At 42.5% G+C, this 18,262-nt stretch overlaps 1 protein-coding gene across 2 annotated transcripts; it reads left to right on the top strand.

Moving 5' to 3' along the window:
• The first annotated feature begins 1,951 nt into the window (after nucleotides 1–1,951).
• On the top strand, nucleotides 1,952–18,213 carry echdc2 (enoyl CoA hydratase domain containing 2). Of its 2 annotated transcripts, XM_035737321.2 has the most exons (10): nucleotides 1,963–2,519; nucleotides 5,199–5,266; nucleotides 7,965–8,052; nucleotides 8,129–8,215; nucleotides 13,677–13,769; nucleotides 16,834–16,890; nucleotides 17,012–17,199; nucleotides 17,613–17,663; nucleotides 17,942–17,989; nucleotides 18,061–18,213. In XM_035737321.2, the coding sequence occupies exons 1-10, from the start codon at nucleotides 2,279–2,281 to the stop codon at nucleotides 18,136–18,138; spliced, it is 999 nt and encodes a 332-aa protein (XP_035593214.1). In that variant the 5' UTR covers nucleotides 1,963–2,278; the 3' UTR covers nucleotides 18,139–18,213. The 2 variants fall into 2 exon arrangements, with proteins under 2 accessions (XP_035593215.1, XP_035593214.1); XM_035737322.2 differs by lacking the exon at nucleotides 13,677–13,769 and having other exon boundaries at nucleotides 1,952–2,519.
• The last annotated feature ends 49 nt before the right edge of the window (nucleotides 18,214–18,262 follow it).

Here is an 18,262-nt window from a genome sequence, read left to right as displayed (position 1 = left end):
TGAGCAGGGCCAGTTTAACACATTTGGGGCCTCGTGCACTGACCTACGTCAGCTAACTTACTGCATTTCAACACATTTGGCTATGGAGCAGAGAGAGAATGTGCAGTTTTATAATGCTATTCTACACATTTCATCTCGAGGCTAAGGGAAAATGTCGCAGTTTAAAGCAAATTTCCAGTAATTCTACACTTTTTGCCATCTCATGCTTTTGTTCACATTTGGCCATAGGGCTGAGAGAACATTTTACAGTTTTAAAGCTAATTTCCTGCAAATGCAGGGTTGGGGGTTGGTGCTCCCTGGAAGTCAGGGGAGGCACTTACCCTGTGTGCCAGTTCGATAATCCAGCCCTGCATTTCAAATCAAATAAAATGTTATTTGTGACATGCGCCGAATACAACAGATGTAAGTAAGCATTCCACATTAAAGTCTACAAGCCCTTAACCAACAGTGCAGTTGAAGAAGAAGAAAATATTTACCAAGTAGATTAAAACAAAAAGTAATAAAAAAGTAACACAATAAGAATAACAATAACGAGGCTATATACAGGGGGCACCGGTAACGAGTCAGTGTACTGGGGTACAGGCTAGTTGAGGCAATCTGTACATGTAGGTGGGGGTGAAGTGACTATGCATAGGTAACAAACAAACAGCGAGTGTACAAAAGGGAGGGGGGTCAATGTATATTGTCTGGTGGAGATTTTATGGATTTTTCAGCAGGCTTGGGGGTAGAAGCTGTTGAGGAGCCTTTTGGTCCTAGACTTGGTGCTCCTGTACTGCTTGCCGTGCAGTAGCAGAGAAAACAGTCTATATACTTGGGTGACTGGAGTCTCTGACAATTTTATGGGCTTTCCTCACACACTGCCTATTATATAGGTCCTGGATGGCAGGAAGCTTGGCCCCAGTGATGTATTGGGGTTACTATCCTCTGGAGAGCCTTGCGGTCAGATGCCGAGCAATTGCCATACCATGTGGTGATGCAACCGGTCAGGATGCTCTCGATGGTGCAGCTGTAGAATCTTTTGACAATCTGGGGACCCATGCTTAATCTTTCCAGTCTCCTGAGGGGGAGAAAGGTTTTGTCATGCCCTCTTCACAACTGTCTTGGTATGTTTGGACCATGATAGTTTGTTGGTGATGTGGACACCAAGGAACTTGAAACTCTCAACCCGCTCCTCTACAGCCCAGTCAATGTTAATGGGGGCCTGTTTGGCCCGCCTTTTCCTGTCGTCCACGATCAGCTCCTTTGTCTTGCTCACATTGAGGTAGAGGTTGTTGTACTGGCATCACACTGCCAGTTCTCTGACCTCCCATTTGAGACCTGCTCACTGTAAAGGTCCATAATATATTTTGTGCTAAATCATGTATCTGATTGAAATTCTCAATGCATGTAAAGTATAATGTATAAAATCATTGGCTCATGAATCATGATTAATTGTAATAAAACAGAGGCCAAGAGATAAAGGTTGCATCAGTGCCTCAGGCAAGAATGTGTGAGGAGAACGTCCCCCGGCGACTATAGATATTGCTTAACATTTGCATTACAATCATTGACCAACTAGTGAAGGGAAAGGGGGATACCTAGTCAGTTGTACAACTGAATATCTTCAACTGAAATGTGTCTTCTGTATTTAACCCAACCCCTCTGAATCAGAGAGGTGTGGGGGCTGCCTTAACCGATATCCACAGCTTCGGCGCACCGGGAACAGTGGGTTAACTGCCTTGCTCAGGGGCAGAACGACAGATTTTTAAAAAACTTTCGGTTACTGGCCCAATGCTCTAACCACTAGAACAAATGATTATTTACAATGATGGCTTACCGATAATAAAAAAAAAAAACATGTTCTGTGGTATTATTAATAAACTATGAAATCTATTGGCTCAAGCCATGGGCAGCTAAGGACGTATGCTTAGTCAGTATGTAACCAAACCGATGATCCCACTATGAAAAGAGAGAACACTAAAACAAGTACGTTTAAGGATGCTTAAATTAACTCGGAAATGAAAATGTATCCGTTCCGTTCCCAAAAACGTCAAGCACAGTAAAACTGGAATAGAACAAAGTTGGCCTTAGACATACTGATATAAACTAGGTTTTGCGTCCCCCCTTGGTTTAACTAAGGATTTGGGATTTAGCTGATCCTAGATCGGTTCTTACATCCCTCGGGCAACTTATACCTGGAGCTGAAACTAAAAAACAAGTCAATTGGTTGTAGCCTACTTCCGTGTTTTCTTTTAAACGAAATAGCTCCATACACACAAGAAAAAGAAGAAACACAACCATGACTTTCCTTCGAAGATTTGCGATTAGGCACTGCTCTCTATCCCGCGGCTTCGGTGCTCTATCCCCGGCGTCTCTTGGAGCTCCAGGCTCGGTAACGTTACACCGTCTGGGAGTGGAAAAGCTGCCCTGCCGAGGACGCCCTTTCACGGGGCACAATGACACACACACAAGCTGGCTACACACCGAGACGCCAGAGTCCGTAGAAGTGGATCTAAAGCGACTAGATGGAGAGGACACTGGTAGGGAAGGACGCTATTTGAATCTTTATGCTTTCCGCTACCAGGAAACTGAGTTGAATGGTAGTAAGGTTCACCATTTTTGAGTGAGTGCAAATTCCACAATATTCACCATGGTTGACAACCTGGTCTCCGAGCATTTCGTATTAGCGTTCCATTTATTATGATATGTATGTATTAATTTGTGGATAATCCATCACCCATTTTGTATGATATGTTACGAATTTGTTAAATGTACAATATGTAACTAATTTGCAAAACATTCTATATGTTACGAATTTTCTGACTGTATGATATGTTACACATTCTAGCTAGGTGGCTGACTAATGTTAGCTGGGTTAAGGGAAGGGTTACATAACATGCTAAGTAGTTGAAAAGTTGCTAATCAGCTAAATGCTAAAGTTGTCTGTGAAGAGATTCGAACTCCAACCTTTGGGTTGCTTAACGTTTGTGTTATACGCCCACCCACCAACTACTCTAATATGGGTTATGTAACCATACCAAATGTAGCATCTCTTACTTTTATGATAATCTTGGATTTAAATGTACTATGTTACGTCTAGTGTATGAGACCAGGCTGTGATTGACAATCCTGAGAATCATAAACTCAGCAAAAAATAAATGTCCTCTCACTGTCAACTGCGTTTATATTTCAAACTTAACATATGTAAATATTTGTATGAACATAACAAGACTCAACAACTGAGACAGAAACTGAACAAGTTCCACAGACATGTGATTAACAGAAATTGAATAATGTGTCCCTGAACGAAGGGGAAGTCAAAATCAAAAGTAACAAGTCAGTTTCTGGTGTGGCCATCCGCTGCATTAAGTACTGTAGTGCATCTCCTCCTCATGGACTTCACCTGATATGCCAGTTCTTGTTGTGAGATATTACCCCACTCTTCCACCAAGGCACCTGAAAGTTCCGGGACATTTCTGGGGGGAATGACCCTAACCCTCACCCTCCGATCCAACAGGTCCCAGAAGTGCTCAATGGGATTGAGATCCGGGCTCTTCGCTGACCATGGCAGAACACTGACATTCCTGTCTTGCAGGAAATCACGAAAAGAACAGGCAATATGGCTGGTGGCATTGTCATGCAGGAGGGTCATGTCAGGATGAGCCTGCAGGAAAGGTACCACATGAGGAAGGAGGATGTCTTCCCTGTAACGAACAGCGTTGAGATCGCCTTCAATGACAAAAAGCTCAGTCCGATGATGCTGTGACACACCGCCCCAGACCATGATGGACCCTCCACCTCCAAAATTGATCCCGCTCCAGAGTACAGGCCTCGGTGTAATGCTCATTCCTTCGTCGATAAAATGGCAAAATGGCGACTCGTCAGAGAAGAGCACTTTTGCCAGTCCTGTCTGGCCCAGCGACTGTGGGTTTGTGCCCATAGGCAACGTTGTTGCCTGTGATGTCTGGTGAGGACCTGCCTTACAACAGGCCTACTAGCACTCAGTCTAGCCTCTCTCAGCCTATTGTGGACAGTCTGAGCACTGATGTAGGGATTGTGCGTTCCTGGTGTAACTCGGGAAGTTGTTGTTGCCATCCCGTACCTGTCCCGCAGGTGTGATGTTTGGATCCGTCCTGTCTCCCTGTAGAGCTATCTTAGGAGTCTCATAGGTCGGAAATGGCAATTTATTGCCCTGGCCACATCTGCAGTCCTCGTGCCTCCTTGCAGCATGCCTAAGGCACATTCACGCAGATGAGCAGGAACCCTGGGCATCTTACCTTTGGTGTTTTTCAGAGTCAGTAGAAATGCCTCTTTAGTGTCCTAAGTTTTCATAACTGTGACCTTAATTGCCTGCCGTCTGTAAGCTGTTAGTGTCTTAACGACCATTCCACGGGTGCATGTTCATTAATTGTTTATGGTTCATTGAACAAGCATGGGAAACAGTGTTTAAACTCTTTACAATTAAAATCTGTAAAGTTATTTAGATTTGTACGAATTATCTTTGAAAGACAGGGTCCTGAAAAAGGGACCTTTCTTTTTTTGCTGAGTTTAGGTAGCTTAGGTGAATAAGCTTACCCTGAAATGACATAAACATTATCTGAAGTTACAGGGGAAGTAAGCGCACCACCTGCTGTGCCATAAAGGTCCAGCCCTTGATTTGATTTGGATTTAACCTCTTGGTAGAGGCAGAAGAAGTAGTAGGCACTTTGATACAGGGAGTGTTGTGTTGCAGGAGCTTCTGTACAGAGTGAAAACCATGTCCTACTATTCAGTGCTTAACACTGAGGTAAACACTGACATATTTACACACACACAGGGGAGATGCTGCTTATAAAAAGCCTTCAGCCTAGCCACAGGTCAGACAGCCTCAGGCATTCACCTCCTGTATCTTTCCCTCCATTCCTCCCTCCATCACCTCCTCTCCTTCTGTCCCTCCTTTCCTCTTCTTCCTCCCTCCCTCATCCTCTCCTCTTCGCCAGACACACACACACACACACACACACACACACACACACACACACACACACACACACACACACACACACACACACACACACACACACACACACACACACACACTTATCACTCCATGGCTCAAATCTAATGTGACAACATCATTAACATCAGCACCTGGGCCTGTGCAGCTGCTTATATTTCAAATGCATAAACAATAACACACACACACACGTGACTCTCTCTCTTTCTCTTTCTCTCTGTAGGTATAGCTGAGGTGTTGATGTGCCGTCAGAAGGCAAAGAACGCTCTGGGCCGTGTGTTTGTCTCTCAGGTGGGTTTGATCTCTATTTGACCTTACACATGCATCGAATTGCTAACTATTGATCAGAGGTGTGGACTGAAGTCACATGACTCGAGTCTGACTTGATAGAAAATAAATTTACTTTAGACGCTGAGGAGTATTTCTGTCTGTAATAAAGCCCTTCTGTGGGGAAAAAAAACGAATTATGATTGGCTGGGTCTGGCTCTCCAGTGGGTGGGTCTATGCCCTCCCATGTCCACCCATGGCTGCACCCCTGCCCAGCCATGTGAAATCCATAGATCAGGGCCTAATGAATTTCTTACAATTGACAAATTTCCTTATATGAACTGTAACTCTGTAAAATCTTTGAAATTGTTGCATGTTGTGTTTAAAAAATGGTTTTTTTCAGTATATACAGTTGAAGTCAGAAGTTTACATAAACCTTAGCCAACTACATTTATACTCAGTTTTTCACATATCCTAACATTTAATCCTAGTAAAAATTCCCTGTCTTAGGTCAGTTAGGATCACCACTTTATTTTAAGAATGTGAAATGTCAGAATAATAGTAGAGAGAATGATTTATTTCAGCTTTTATTTCTTTCATCACATTCCCAGTGGGTCAGAAGTCTAGATACACTCAATTAGTATTAGGTAACATTGCCTTTAAATTGTTTAACTTGGGTCAAACGTTTCGGGTAGCCTTCCACAAGCGTCCCACAATAAGTTGGGTGAATTTTGTCCCTTTCCTCCTCACAGAGCTGGTGTAACTGAGTCAGGTTTGTAGGCCTCCTTGCTCGCACACGCTTTTTCAGTTCTGCCCACAAGTTTTCTATAGGTTTGAGGTCACGGCTTTGTGATGGCCACACAAATACCTTGACTTTGTTGTCCTTAAGCCAGTTTGCCACAACTTTGGAAGTATGCTTGGGGTCACTGTCCATTTGGAAGATCCATTTGCGACCAAGGTTTAACTTCCTGACTGATGAGATATAGCTTCAATATATCCACATAATTTTCTTTCCTCATGATGCCATCTATTTTGTGAAGTGCACCAGTCTCTCCTGCAGCAAAGCACCCCCACAACATGATGCTCCCACCCCAGTGCTTCAAGTTTGGGATGATGTTCTTCGACTTGCAAGTCTCCCCCTTTTTCCTCCAAACATAACGATGGTCATTATGGCCAAACAGTTCTATTTTTGTTTCATCAGACCAGAGAACATTTCTCCAAAAAATTAGGATGTTTGTCCCCATGTGCAGTTGCAAACCGCATTCTGTTTTTTTTATGGTGGTTTTGGAGCCGTGGCTTCTTCCTTGCTGAGTGGCCTTTCAGGTTATGTCGATATAGGACTAGTTTTACTGTGGATATAGATACTTTTGTACCTGTTTCCTCCAGAATCTTCACAAGGTCCTTTACTACTGTTCTGGGATTGATTTGCACTTTTCGCCATCCAAAGTACGTTCATCTCTAGGAGACCGAACGCTTCTCCTTCTTGAGGGGTATGATGCCTGCATGGTCCCATGGTGTTTATACTTGAGTGCTATTGTTTGTACAGATGAACGTAGTACCTTCAGGCATTTGTAAATTGCTCCCAAGGATGAACCAGACTTGTGGAGGTCTACAATTATTTTCCGAGGTCTTGGCAGATTTTTTTTTTTTCACGTGATGTCAAGCAAAGAGGCATTGAGTTTGAAGGTAGGCCTTGAAATACATCCACAGGTACACCTCCAATTGACTCAAATGATGTCAATTAGCCTATCAGAAGCTTCTAAAGCCATGACATCATTTTCTGGAATTTTCCAAGCTGTTTAAAGGCACAGTCAACTTAGTGTATATAAACTTCTGAGCCACTGGAATTGTGATACAATGAAATAATCTGTCTGTTAACAATTGTTGGGAAAAATACTTGTGTCATGCACCAAGTAGATGTCCTAACCGTCTTGCCAAAACTATAGTTTGTTAACAAGACATTTGTGGAGTGGTTGAAAAACAAGTTTTAATGACTCCAACCTAAGTGTATGTAAACTTCTGACTTCCGTGGGGGTAGGAAGCTTTGAACCATTCCTTTTTGTGGTCGCGTGTGACAAAGTTTGAAAACAACTGAGCTAGCGAACAAATTGCTGATTTGATGTACAGCGATGGGTTCGGGTTCAGCGTAAACGTCAAATTGTAGGGAGAGAGGATTGCCAATGTCACAAGAGGCTGCTGAATTGAGAATGGCTCATAATGATGGCTGGAACTGCGCAAATAGAAACCATGGGATTGATGTATTGGATACATTCCACTCATTACACTCCAGTCAATACCACCAGCCTATTCTCCCCAATTAATGTGCCACCAACCTCCTGTGAAATTTGCTCCAAAAACTGTTTGAGGATCAAGTGTTTTAGAGAAAATAATGAAAAGGTCTCTCTGCTAGCCTCATTAAATATACAAAGATTTGTAGTTGAACAAGTCATTGCCTGTACAGATTTATTTTTGATTGACTTGACTTGGGAAAAAAACCTGTGACTTGACTTGCTCTTAGAATGCACGACTTGCACTTCAGACTCGACCTGTACTACTTGGGACCTGACTTAAGACTTGGACCTTTCGATCTTCTTGTGAGTGACTCGAATAATAGTGACTTGGTCCCACCTCTGCTATTGATCTAACAGAGTATGATGACTGCTAAGACTATTCTCTCTCTCTCTCTTTCTCCCACTTCCTCTCTCTATCCATCTCTCTCTAGATGAGGGAGCTCGTGTCCTCTCTACACCATGACACAGCTGTGAGAGTGGTGGTCTTCAGGAGTCTGGTACAAGGGGTCTTCTGTGCAGGTTTGTCCGTGTGTGTGTGTGTGTGTGTGTGTGTGTGTGTGTGTGTGTTTTTATGTCTTCTCTGTGTCTTTTGTAGGAGCTGATCTGAAGGAGAGAGCTGAGATGAACCACTCTGACTCTGATCTGTTTGTTCACGGCCTGCGCTCACTCATGACTGAGATCGGTGAGCGGTGTGTGATTGATTTTTAGGATGTCTCACGGTCTGACATACTGCTCTCACTCAAGTCACATTTCACAGCAAATGCGTTAGTGTTACATTCATTACCAGTCAAAAGTTTGGACACCTACTCATTCCAGGGTTTTCATTTCTTTTTACTATTTTCTACATTGAAGAATAATAGTGAAGACATCAAAACAATGAAATAACACATTTGAAATCATGTAGTAACCAAAAGTGTTTCGTTAGTGTGTTTGAGCCAATCAGTTGTGTTGTGAAATGGCAGGGTTGGTGTACAGAAGATAGCCTTATTCGGTAAAAGACCACGTCCATATTATGGCAAGATCAGCTCAAATAAGCAGAGAAAAGACAACATGAAGGTCAGTCAATCTGGAGAATTTCAAGAACTTTGAAAGTATCTTCAAGTGCAGTAGCAAAAACCCTCAATCACTATGATGAAACTGGCTCTCATGAAGACCACCACAGGAAAGGAAGACCCACAGTTACCTCTGCTGCAGAGGATAAGTTCATTAGATTTACCAGTCTCAAAAATTGCAGCCAAAATAAATGCTTCACAGAGTTCAAAGTAACAGACACATCTCAACATCAACTGTTCAGATTAGACCGTGTGAATCAGGACTTCATGGTCGAATTGCTGCAAAGAAACTAGAGGTCGACCGATTAATCGGAATGGCCGATTTAATTAGGGCTGATTTAAAGTTTTCATAACAATCGGTGATCTGTGTTTCTGGACACCGATTATGGCCGATTACATTGTACTCCACGAGGAGACTGCATGGCAGGCTGACTACCTGTTATGCGAGTACAGCAAGGAGCCAAGGTAAGGTGCTAGCTAGCATTAAAATTATCTTATTAAAAACAGTCAATCTTAACATAATCACGAGTTAACTACACGTGGTTGATGAAAGTACTAGTTTATCTAGCTTGTCCTGCATCGCATATAATCGATGCGGTGCCTGTTAATCTATCATCGAATAACAGCCTACTTCGCCAAACGGGTGATGATTTAAGAAGCGCATTCGCAAAAAAAATCACTGTCGTTACACCAATGTGTACCTAACCGTTAAACATCAATGCCTTTCTTAAAATCAATACACAAGTATATGTTTTTAAACCTGCGTATTTAGTTACTATTGCCTGCTAACATGAATTTATTTTAACTAGGGAAATTGTGTCACTTCTCTTGCGTTCTGTGCAACAGAGTCAGGGTATATGCAGCAGTTTGGGCCGCCTGGCTCATTGCGAACTGCGTGAAGACCATTTCTTCCTAACAAAGACTAATTAATTTGCCAGAATTGTACATAATTATGACATAACATTGAAGGTTGTGCAATGTAACAGCAATATTTAGATTTATGGATGTCACCTGTTAGATAAAATATAGCCCCCGTTCCGTATTTCACTGAAAGAATAAATGTTTTGTTTTCGAAATTAGTTTCCGGATTTGACCATATTAATGACTTGAGGCTCGTATTTATGTGTGTTATTAAATTATAATTAAGTCTATGATTTGATATTTGATAGAGCAGTCTGACTGAGCGGTGGTAGGCAGCAACAGGCTCATAAGCATTCATTCAAGCAGCACTTTACTGCGTTTTCCTGCACTTCGCTGTGCATCAAGCATTGCACTGTTGATGACTTCAAGCCTATCAACTCCCGAGATTAGGCTGGCAGTACTATAGTGCCTATAAGAACATCCAATAGTCAAAGGTATATGAAATACAAATGGTATAGGAGAGAAATAGTCCTATAATAACTACAACCTAAAACTTCTTACCTGGGAATATTGAAGACTCATGTTAAAAGGAACCACCAGCTTTCATATGTTCTGAGCAAGAAACTTAAACGTTAGCTTTCTTTTTTGTTGTTGTTTGTTGTTGAATTTTACCCCCTTTTTCTCCCCAATTTCGTAGTATCCAATTAGTAGTAGTTACTATCTTGTCTCATTGCTACAACTCCCGTAAGGGCTCTGGAGAGACGAAGGTCGAAAGTCATGCATCCCCCGAAACACAACCCAACCAAGCCACACTGCTTCTTAACAAAGTGCGCATTCCAACCTGGAAGCCAGCCGCACCAATGTTTTGAAGGAAACACTGTGCACCTGGCGACCTTGGTTAGCGTGCACTGCGCCCTGCCTGTCACAGGAGTCGCTGGTGCGCGATGAGACAAGGATATCCCTACCGGCCAAACCATCCCTAACCTGGACGACGCTAGGCCAATTGTGCGTCGCCCCACGGACCTGCGACAGAGCCTGGGCGCAAACCCAGAGTCTCTGGTGGCACAAACGTTAGCTTTTTTACATGACAAATATTGCACTTTTTCTTTCTTCTCCAACACGTTGTTTTTGCATTATTTAAATGAATTTGAACATGTTTCATTATTTGAGACTAAATATATTGTATTGTTGTATTGTATATTGATTATATTAAGTTAAAATAAGTGTTCATTCAGTATTGTTGTAGTTGTCATTATTACAACTATTTATATATATTAAAATAGGCCGATTTTTAATCGGTATGGGCTTTTTTTTGGTCCTCCAATAATCGGTATCAGCATTGAAAAATCATAATCAGTCAACCTCTAAAAGAAACCACTACTAAAGGACACCAATAGTAAGAAGAGACTTGCTTGGGCCAAGAAACACGAGCAATGGCCATTAGACCAGTGGAACTCTGACCTTTTGGTCTTGAGGTTTTTGGTTCCAACCGCTGTGTCTTTGTGAGATGCAGAGTCGGTTAACGGATTATCTCTGCATGTGTCGTTCCCACCGTGAGGCATGGAGGAGGAGGTGAGAGGGTGCTTTGCAGGTGACACTGTCTGTGATTTATTTAGAATTCAAGGTACACTTAACCAGCATGGCTACCACAGCGTTCTGCTGTGATACACAATCCCATCTGGATTGCGCTTAGTGGGACTATCATTTGTTTTTTTAACAGGACAATGACCCAACGCACCCAGACTGTATAAGGGCTATTTTACCAAGAAGGAGAGTTATGGAGTGCTGCATCAGATGACCTGGCCTCCACATTCACCAGACCTGAAGGAAAGTTGCCAAAAATTGCTCAGCATGTGTGGGAACTCCTTCAAGACTGTTGGAAAATCATTCCAGGAGAAGCTGGTTGAGAGAATGCAGAGAGTGTGCAAAGCTGTCAAGGCAAAGAAAGGGTAGCTACTTTGAAGAATCTCAAATATAAAGTATATTTTGATTTGTTTAACACTTTTTTTGGTTACTACATGATTCCACATATTATTTCATAGTTTTGATGTCTTCACTATTATTCTACAATGTAGAAAATAGTAAAAATAAATTAACTTTTGACTGGTACTGTATGTGTACAGACTAGGGGCTACCCCTTGTCTTATTTATACTTCAGACTGTTCTCATGCTAGTATATCTCTCTCAACAACCCGAAATTCTCTCTCTCAAATCACTTTATACAGTGCTTTCGGAAAGTATTCAGACCCCTTGACTTTTTGCACATTTTGTTACGTTACAGCCTAATTCTAAAATAGATTACATGAAAAAAATCCTCATCAATCTAAACGCAATGCCCCAGAATGACAGTGAACTGTTTTTAAAAATGTTTGCAAATGTATTCAAAATAAAAAAACAATACGTTATTTACATAAGTATTCAGACCCTTTGCTATGAGACTTGAAATTGAGCTCGGGTGCATCCTGTTTCCATTGATCCTCCTTGAGATGTTTCTACAACTTGATTGGAGTCCACCTGTGGTAAATTCAATTGATTGGACATGATATGGAAAAGCACACGCCTGTCTATATAAGGTCCCATAGTTGACAGTGCATGTCAGAGCAAAAACCAAGAAATAAGGTTGAAGGAATTGTCCGTAGCTCTCCGAGACAGGATTGTGTTGAGGCACAGATATAGGGATGATTACCATAAAATGTCTGCAGCATTGAAGGTCCCCAAGAACACAGTGGCCTCCATCATTCTTAAATGTAAGAAGCTTGGAACCACCTAGACGCTTCAAGAACCTGATGATCACTCCAACAGAGTTCCTCTGTGGAGATGGGAGAATCTTCCAGAAGGACAACCATCTCTGCAGCACTCCTCCAATTAAGCCTTTATTGAAGAGTGGCCAGACGGAAGCCACTCCTAAAGGCACCTAAAGGACTCTCAGACCATGAGAAACAAGATTATCTGGTCTGATGAAACCAAGATTGAACTCTTTGGCCTGAATGCCAAGCGTCACGTCTTGAGGAGACCTGGCACCATCCCTACGGTGAAGCATGCTGGTGGCAGCATCATGCTGTGGGGATGTTTTTCAGCAGCAGGGACTGGGAGACTCAGGATCGAGCAAAGTACAGACAGATCTTTCATGAAAACCTGCTTCAGAGTGCTCAGATCCTCAGACAGGGGCAAAGGTTCACCTTCCAACAGGACAACGACCCTAAGCACACTGCCAATACAACACAGGAGTGGCTTCGGGACAAGTCTCTGAATGTCCTTGAGTGGCCCAGCCAGAGCCCGGACTTGAACCTGATCCAACATCTCTGGAGAGACCTGAAAATAGCTGTGCAGCGACGCTCCCCATCCAACCTGACAGCTTGGGAGGATCAGCAGAGAAGAATAGAAGAAACTCCCTAACTACAGGTGTGTCAGGAAGACTCGATGCGGTAATCCTTGCCAAAGGTGCTTCAACAAAGTGCTGAGCAAGTGTCTGAATACTTATGATAATGTGATATTTCAGTTTTTTTATTTTCAATAAATTAGCAAATAATTCTGAAAAACATTTTTGTCATTATGAGGTATTGTGTTAAGATTGATAATAAGGGAAAACCAATTGAATAAATTTTAGAATAAGGCTGTAATGTAACAAAATGTGGAAAAAGTCTAAGGGTCTGAATACTTTCCGAATGCGCTGTCAGCCTTCACTACACAGTACGAGTTTCATCAAAATGAGAAAGTTATCACAGGGCCTCTCGAGTGGCGCAGCGGTCTGAGGCACTACATCACAGTGTTCGTGGCGTCACCACAGAACCGGGTTCGATCCCGGGCTAAATTAAATATCACCACCGACATTGATCGGGAGTCTGCACAATTGGCCTAGCGTCGTCCGGGTTAGGGGAGGGTTTACTTGTCTCATCGCGCTTTAACGACTCCTTGTGGCGGGCCGGGTGCCTGCAGGCTGACCTCGGTCATCAGTTGAATGGTGTTTCCTCCGACACATTGGTGCGGCTAGCTTCCGGTTTAAGCGGGCAGGTGTTAAGAAGCTCGGGTTTAGCGGGTCATGTGTCGGCGGACGAATGACTCGACGTTCACCACCCAAGCCCGTTGGAGAGTTGCAGTAATGAGACAAGATCAAAATGGGGGAGAAAAAGGGCGTACAAAATATAGTGTGTGTTTATTCATTGTACTGTGTGCATGCGTGCATTCATAGTCTGTAACTACATCGTCTGAACTCTCCACATGTCGTCTCAGCCTTGTTGCCCATGCCGACGGTTGCTGCGGTGGATGGCTTCGCCCTTGGAGGGGGTCTGGAGCTGGCGCTCGCCTGTGACCTTCGAACAGCTGGTCAGTGACCTCTAACCTCTTACCTCACCAATTGCCATTAGCCTCTCACTTCTCACCTCTAACCGGGAGCCATCCCTTTTTGTGAAGAATAGACAGTCTAGATTAATGTGTACATTGCATTCAGAAAGTATTCCTTTTTCCACATTTTGTTACGTTACAGCCTTATTCAAAAATGTATTAAATATTTTTTTCCCTCATCAATTTACACACAATACCCCATATTGACAAAGTGAAAACAAGTTATCAATTTTAGCAAATGTATTAAGGAATAAAAAAACACGTTATTTACATGAGTATTCAGACCCTTTGCTATGATAATTGAAATTGAGCGTAGGTGCATCCTGTTTACATTGATCATCCTTGAGATGTTTCTACAACTTGATTGGAGTCCTCCTGTGGTAAATTCAATTCATTGGACATTTGGAAAGGCACACACCTGTCTATTTAAGGTCCCACAGTTGACAGTGCATGTCAGAGTAAAAACCAAGCCATGAGGTTGAAAGGAATTGTCCGTAGAGCTCCAAGACATGATTGTGTCGAGGCACAGGTCTGGGGAAGGGTACTAAGATATTTCTACAGCATTGAAGGTCCCCAAGAACACAGTGGCCTCAATCATTCTTAAATGGAAGAAGTTTGGAACCACCAAGAGCAATCTGGGGAGAAGGGCCTTGGTCAGAGAGGTGACCAAGAATCCAATGGTCACTCTGAAAGAGCTCCAGAGTTCCTCTGTGGAGATGGGAGAACCTTCCAGAAGGACAACCATCTCTGCAGCACTCCACCAAATCAGGCCTTTATCGTAGAGTGGCCAGACGGAAGCCACTCCTCAGTAAAAGGCACATGACAGCCCGCTTGGAGTTTGCCAAAAGGTACCTAAAGACTCAGACCATGAAAAACAAGATTCTCTGGTCTGATGAAACAAAGTTTGAACTCTTTGACCGAACTGCCAAGTGTCACATCTGGAAGAAACCTGGCACCATCCCTAAGGTGAAGCATGGTGGTGGCAGCAGCATGCTGTGGGGATGTTTTTCAGCAGCAGGGACTGGGAGACTAGTCAGGATCGAGGGAAAGATGAACGGAGCAAAGTACAGAGAGATCCTTGATGAAAACCTGATCCAGAGCACTCAGGACCTCAGACTGGGACGAAGTTTCTCCTTTTGTTATACTTCCGCAGATCTGTGCCTCAACACAATCCTGTCTCGGAAGTTCCATGGACAATTCCTTTCAACTTCATGGCTTGGTTTTTGCTCAGACATGCACTGTCAACTGTGGGACCTTATACATACAGGTGTGTGCCTTTCCAAATCATGTCCAATCAATTGAATTTACCACAGGTGGACTCCTATCACGGTGTAGGAACATCTCAAGGATGATCAATGGAAACCGGATGCACCTGCGCTCAATTTCGAGTCTGACTGCAAATGGTCTGAATTTTTATCTTAATAAAGTATTTCTGTTTTTTATTTTCATATATTTGAAAAAAAATCTGAACCTTTTTTTGCTTTGTATTTATGGAGTATTGTGTGTAGATTGAGGGAAATGTTTTATTTAATCCATTTTAGAATAAGGCTGTAGCGTAACAAAATTTGGAAAAAGTCAAGGGGTCTGAACACTTTCCGTGTGTGTGTGTGTGTGTGTGTGTATATATATATATATATATTACACTGAGTGTACAAAATGTTGACCAATGCTTCCCACAGTTGTGTCAAGTTGGCTGGATGTCCTTTGGGGGTGGATCCATTCTTGATACAAACGGGAAACTGTTCAACTTCAAAAACCCAGAACTTAAATCTTTTGTCTTGCCCATTCACCCTCTGAATGGCGCGTATACACAATCCATGTCTCAATTGTCTCAAGACTTAATAATACTTATTTAACTGGTCTCCTCTCTTTTATCTACACTGATTGAAGTGGATTTAACATGTGACATCAATAAGGGATCCTAGCTTTTACCTGGATTCACCTGGTCAGTCTGTCATGGAAAGCGCAGGTGTTCATAATGTGTTGTACACTCAGTGTATGTATTGTTTTTTTATTCTGAAAAATGACTTGAGGTCCAGACCTTAGAATGTTATTTCATTACTTTTAAATCACCTATAATTTCCGTTCTCGGAGAGTAAATAAAACCTCCCAGGAAATTATTCAAGGAACCAAAGTAAAACGTTCTCAGAACCTCCCTGGAACCTAAAAAAAAAAACATTCCCAGAACAGGCAACATTTTTACTTCTATTCTCAGAATGTTTAAAAAACATTCAGAAACCTAAAAACACGTTCCAAGGAACCAAATGTGCTATTTGGTTTGTTATTTGAGTAAAATGCTCATTATATTTATTTTAAAATGTAACCTTTATTTTGACACGGAGTTAACGCCGAGACCAAACTCTTTTCCAAATGAGCCCTGTATATCACAACAATAAGCATCAAAATACATATTATTCTACACAACAATACAAACAGTATGATGGCCATTGTTCATTGTAGACATTTTCTTTTTGGACAGCCCAATAGAGTAGCTTAAATCTTAAGTTATTGAAACACCTTTCACATGATAATGATTAGCAAAATATCTGGATATATTCATAGTTCAAATTACTTTGTGACAAGAAATGTGTGTATGTCAATTCTGAGAAATGTACGTTTTTAATTACACTCCTGAGTCTTATTTTGTCTAATTTGTAAAGCGAGCACATGTAGTTGCTATTTGTTGAACGTTTTGTATAACATACACTAGTGTATTTAAATGTAAATAATGTATGTTTTTAATGATTAACGTATTCAAACACTCAACATGATTTTCGTTTCACCAACATACTTTTCCACAGTGGTACCTTATCATGCGTAACTTGAAAATATATATTTTATGGAACTGCTAAAATCTAGAGAAAATATGGTTGGTAATAGATTTTTTTGGCAGAGGCGTGAGGTGAGCAGGTGTGTGTATGTGCGTGCACGTCTCGCTCTTCCAGACCCATCAGTCTGTCTGTACTCCCACCGTTGCTTAATGACACGCAGCCAGTCTGACCTTCAACTGTCCTCTGTGTGTGTGTGTGTGTGTGTTGTGTTTCAGCCAACTCTGCACAGATGGGTCTGATTGAGACAACACGGGGGCTGCTCCCAGGGGCGGGTAAGACAACCAGAAGTCATATGCGCGCACACACACACACACCAGTTACCCTCATGTCATCTCAGTTTGTTTGGCATAATGAGTTCAGCATCTTTCCCTCTCTACATCCTTCCTCCAATAGGGGGCAGTCAGAGGCTGCCCAGAGCGGTGGGCTTTGCCCTGGCCAAAGAGCTGATCTTCACCGGCAGGAGAGTGGATGGACAGAGAGCTGTGGACATGGGGCTGGTCAACAGAGCTACCGAGCAGAATTCAGACGGAGACGCTGCCTATAGAGAGGCACTGAGTCTGGCTAGAGAGATACTACCACAGGTTACACACACACTAAAACCTTACTCATTGTCTCTTTCCATTCCATAGTGATTTTATAGGTGGTTAGATTAAATGAGTTACTAGGGATGAGAAGAGAGATTAATACATTGACTGACTGCTTGGGTTTCAATTAACACAAACGGACTGACACTGGGGTTACATAGACATCTGCTGTCTCTCTGATCACATCCTGTCAGTTGTCAGTCAGTCACTGTCACCAGACCAGTCATACCAAACCAGGACACCAACTGACCACTGTAAGGGACATGGACAGCAGTGTTTGAACCTGGGTCATCTGCTGAGCTAAAGCCTTGTCATTATCTCAGGGAGCTAACACAAGTTCAGGTCTTAGACATGGTTACTCATCGTGTGTGTCCGTGGTCCTTCTTACCCCCAGTGTGTTCTCTCTCCAGGCTCCCATTGCTGTGAGGATGGCTAAGGAGGCTATGAACAGAGGCATGGAGGTATGGCTGCTTTACACATTACTCAGGGCCAGACCACAGGGTAACTTCCTGCAATTCTACACATTTTTTCCCATGGGGCAGAGAGAAATGTGCATGCTATTCTAGTTTGCCACAAAGCAGAGAAAATGTTGCATTTTTAATTCCCATTTTGCCATTCCTTACGTGTTCATATGCTATCTGGGATACACACATCCCAGCTCATTATCGCAATGTATTTGATGACACCTGTCTCTGTGTGCTAGTAGCAGGTATGTCTGTAACCTGTCTGTCTCTCTCAGGTGGACATCACATCAGGGATGGCCATAGAGAGGATGTGTTACGCCAGGGTAAGAGGTCAAATGCTCATGTGCATTGTCTGAGGTCAAACTGTAGTGGTTAATCATCTTTCTCTCTCCAGGTGATCCCGACAAGAGACAGACAGGAGGGGATGGCTGCCTTTATAGAAAAGAGACCCCCACGCTACACTGGAGAGTAACACACATGGAGACTGCTATTGTGATTGTACACAAACCTAATTTTCATTCCTTTAATAAAGTGTTTTTCAACTGCAGTTGTAATATTTTAGCAGATGGATCAAGGATAAGTGTTTGGGATACAGA

This window comes from Oncorhynchus keta, chromosome 26, assembly GCF_023373465.1.
Source record: "Oncorhynchus keta strain PuntledgeMale-10-30-2019 chromosome 26, Oket_V2, whole genome shotgun sequence".
NCBI lineage: Eukaryota > Metazoa > Chordata > Actinopteri > Salmoniformes > Salmonidae > Oncorhynchus > Oncorhynchus keta.
The sequence above is the reverse complement of the archived record's forward strand: the minus strand, read 5'-3'. Positions and strand labels throughout refer to the sequence as shown.

Coding starts and splice junctions, on each gene's coding strand:
- echdc2 (XM_035737321.2), top strand. CDS start 2,279: ATGACTTTCCTTCGAAGATTTGCGATTAGGCACTGCTCTCTATCCCGC. Junction 8,216..13,676: donor CTCACTCATGACTGAGATCG/GTGAGCGGTGTG, acceptor ATGTCGTCTCAG/CCTTGTTGCCCATGCCGACG. Junction 17,200..17,612: donor CTAGAGAGATACTACCACAG/GTTACACACACA, acceptor TTCTCTCTCCAG/GCTCCCATTGCTGTGAGGAT.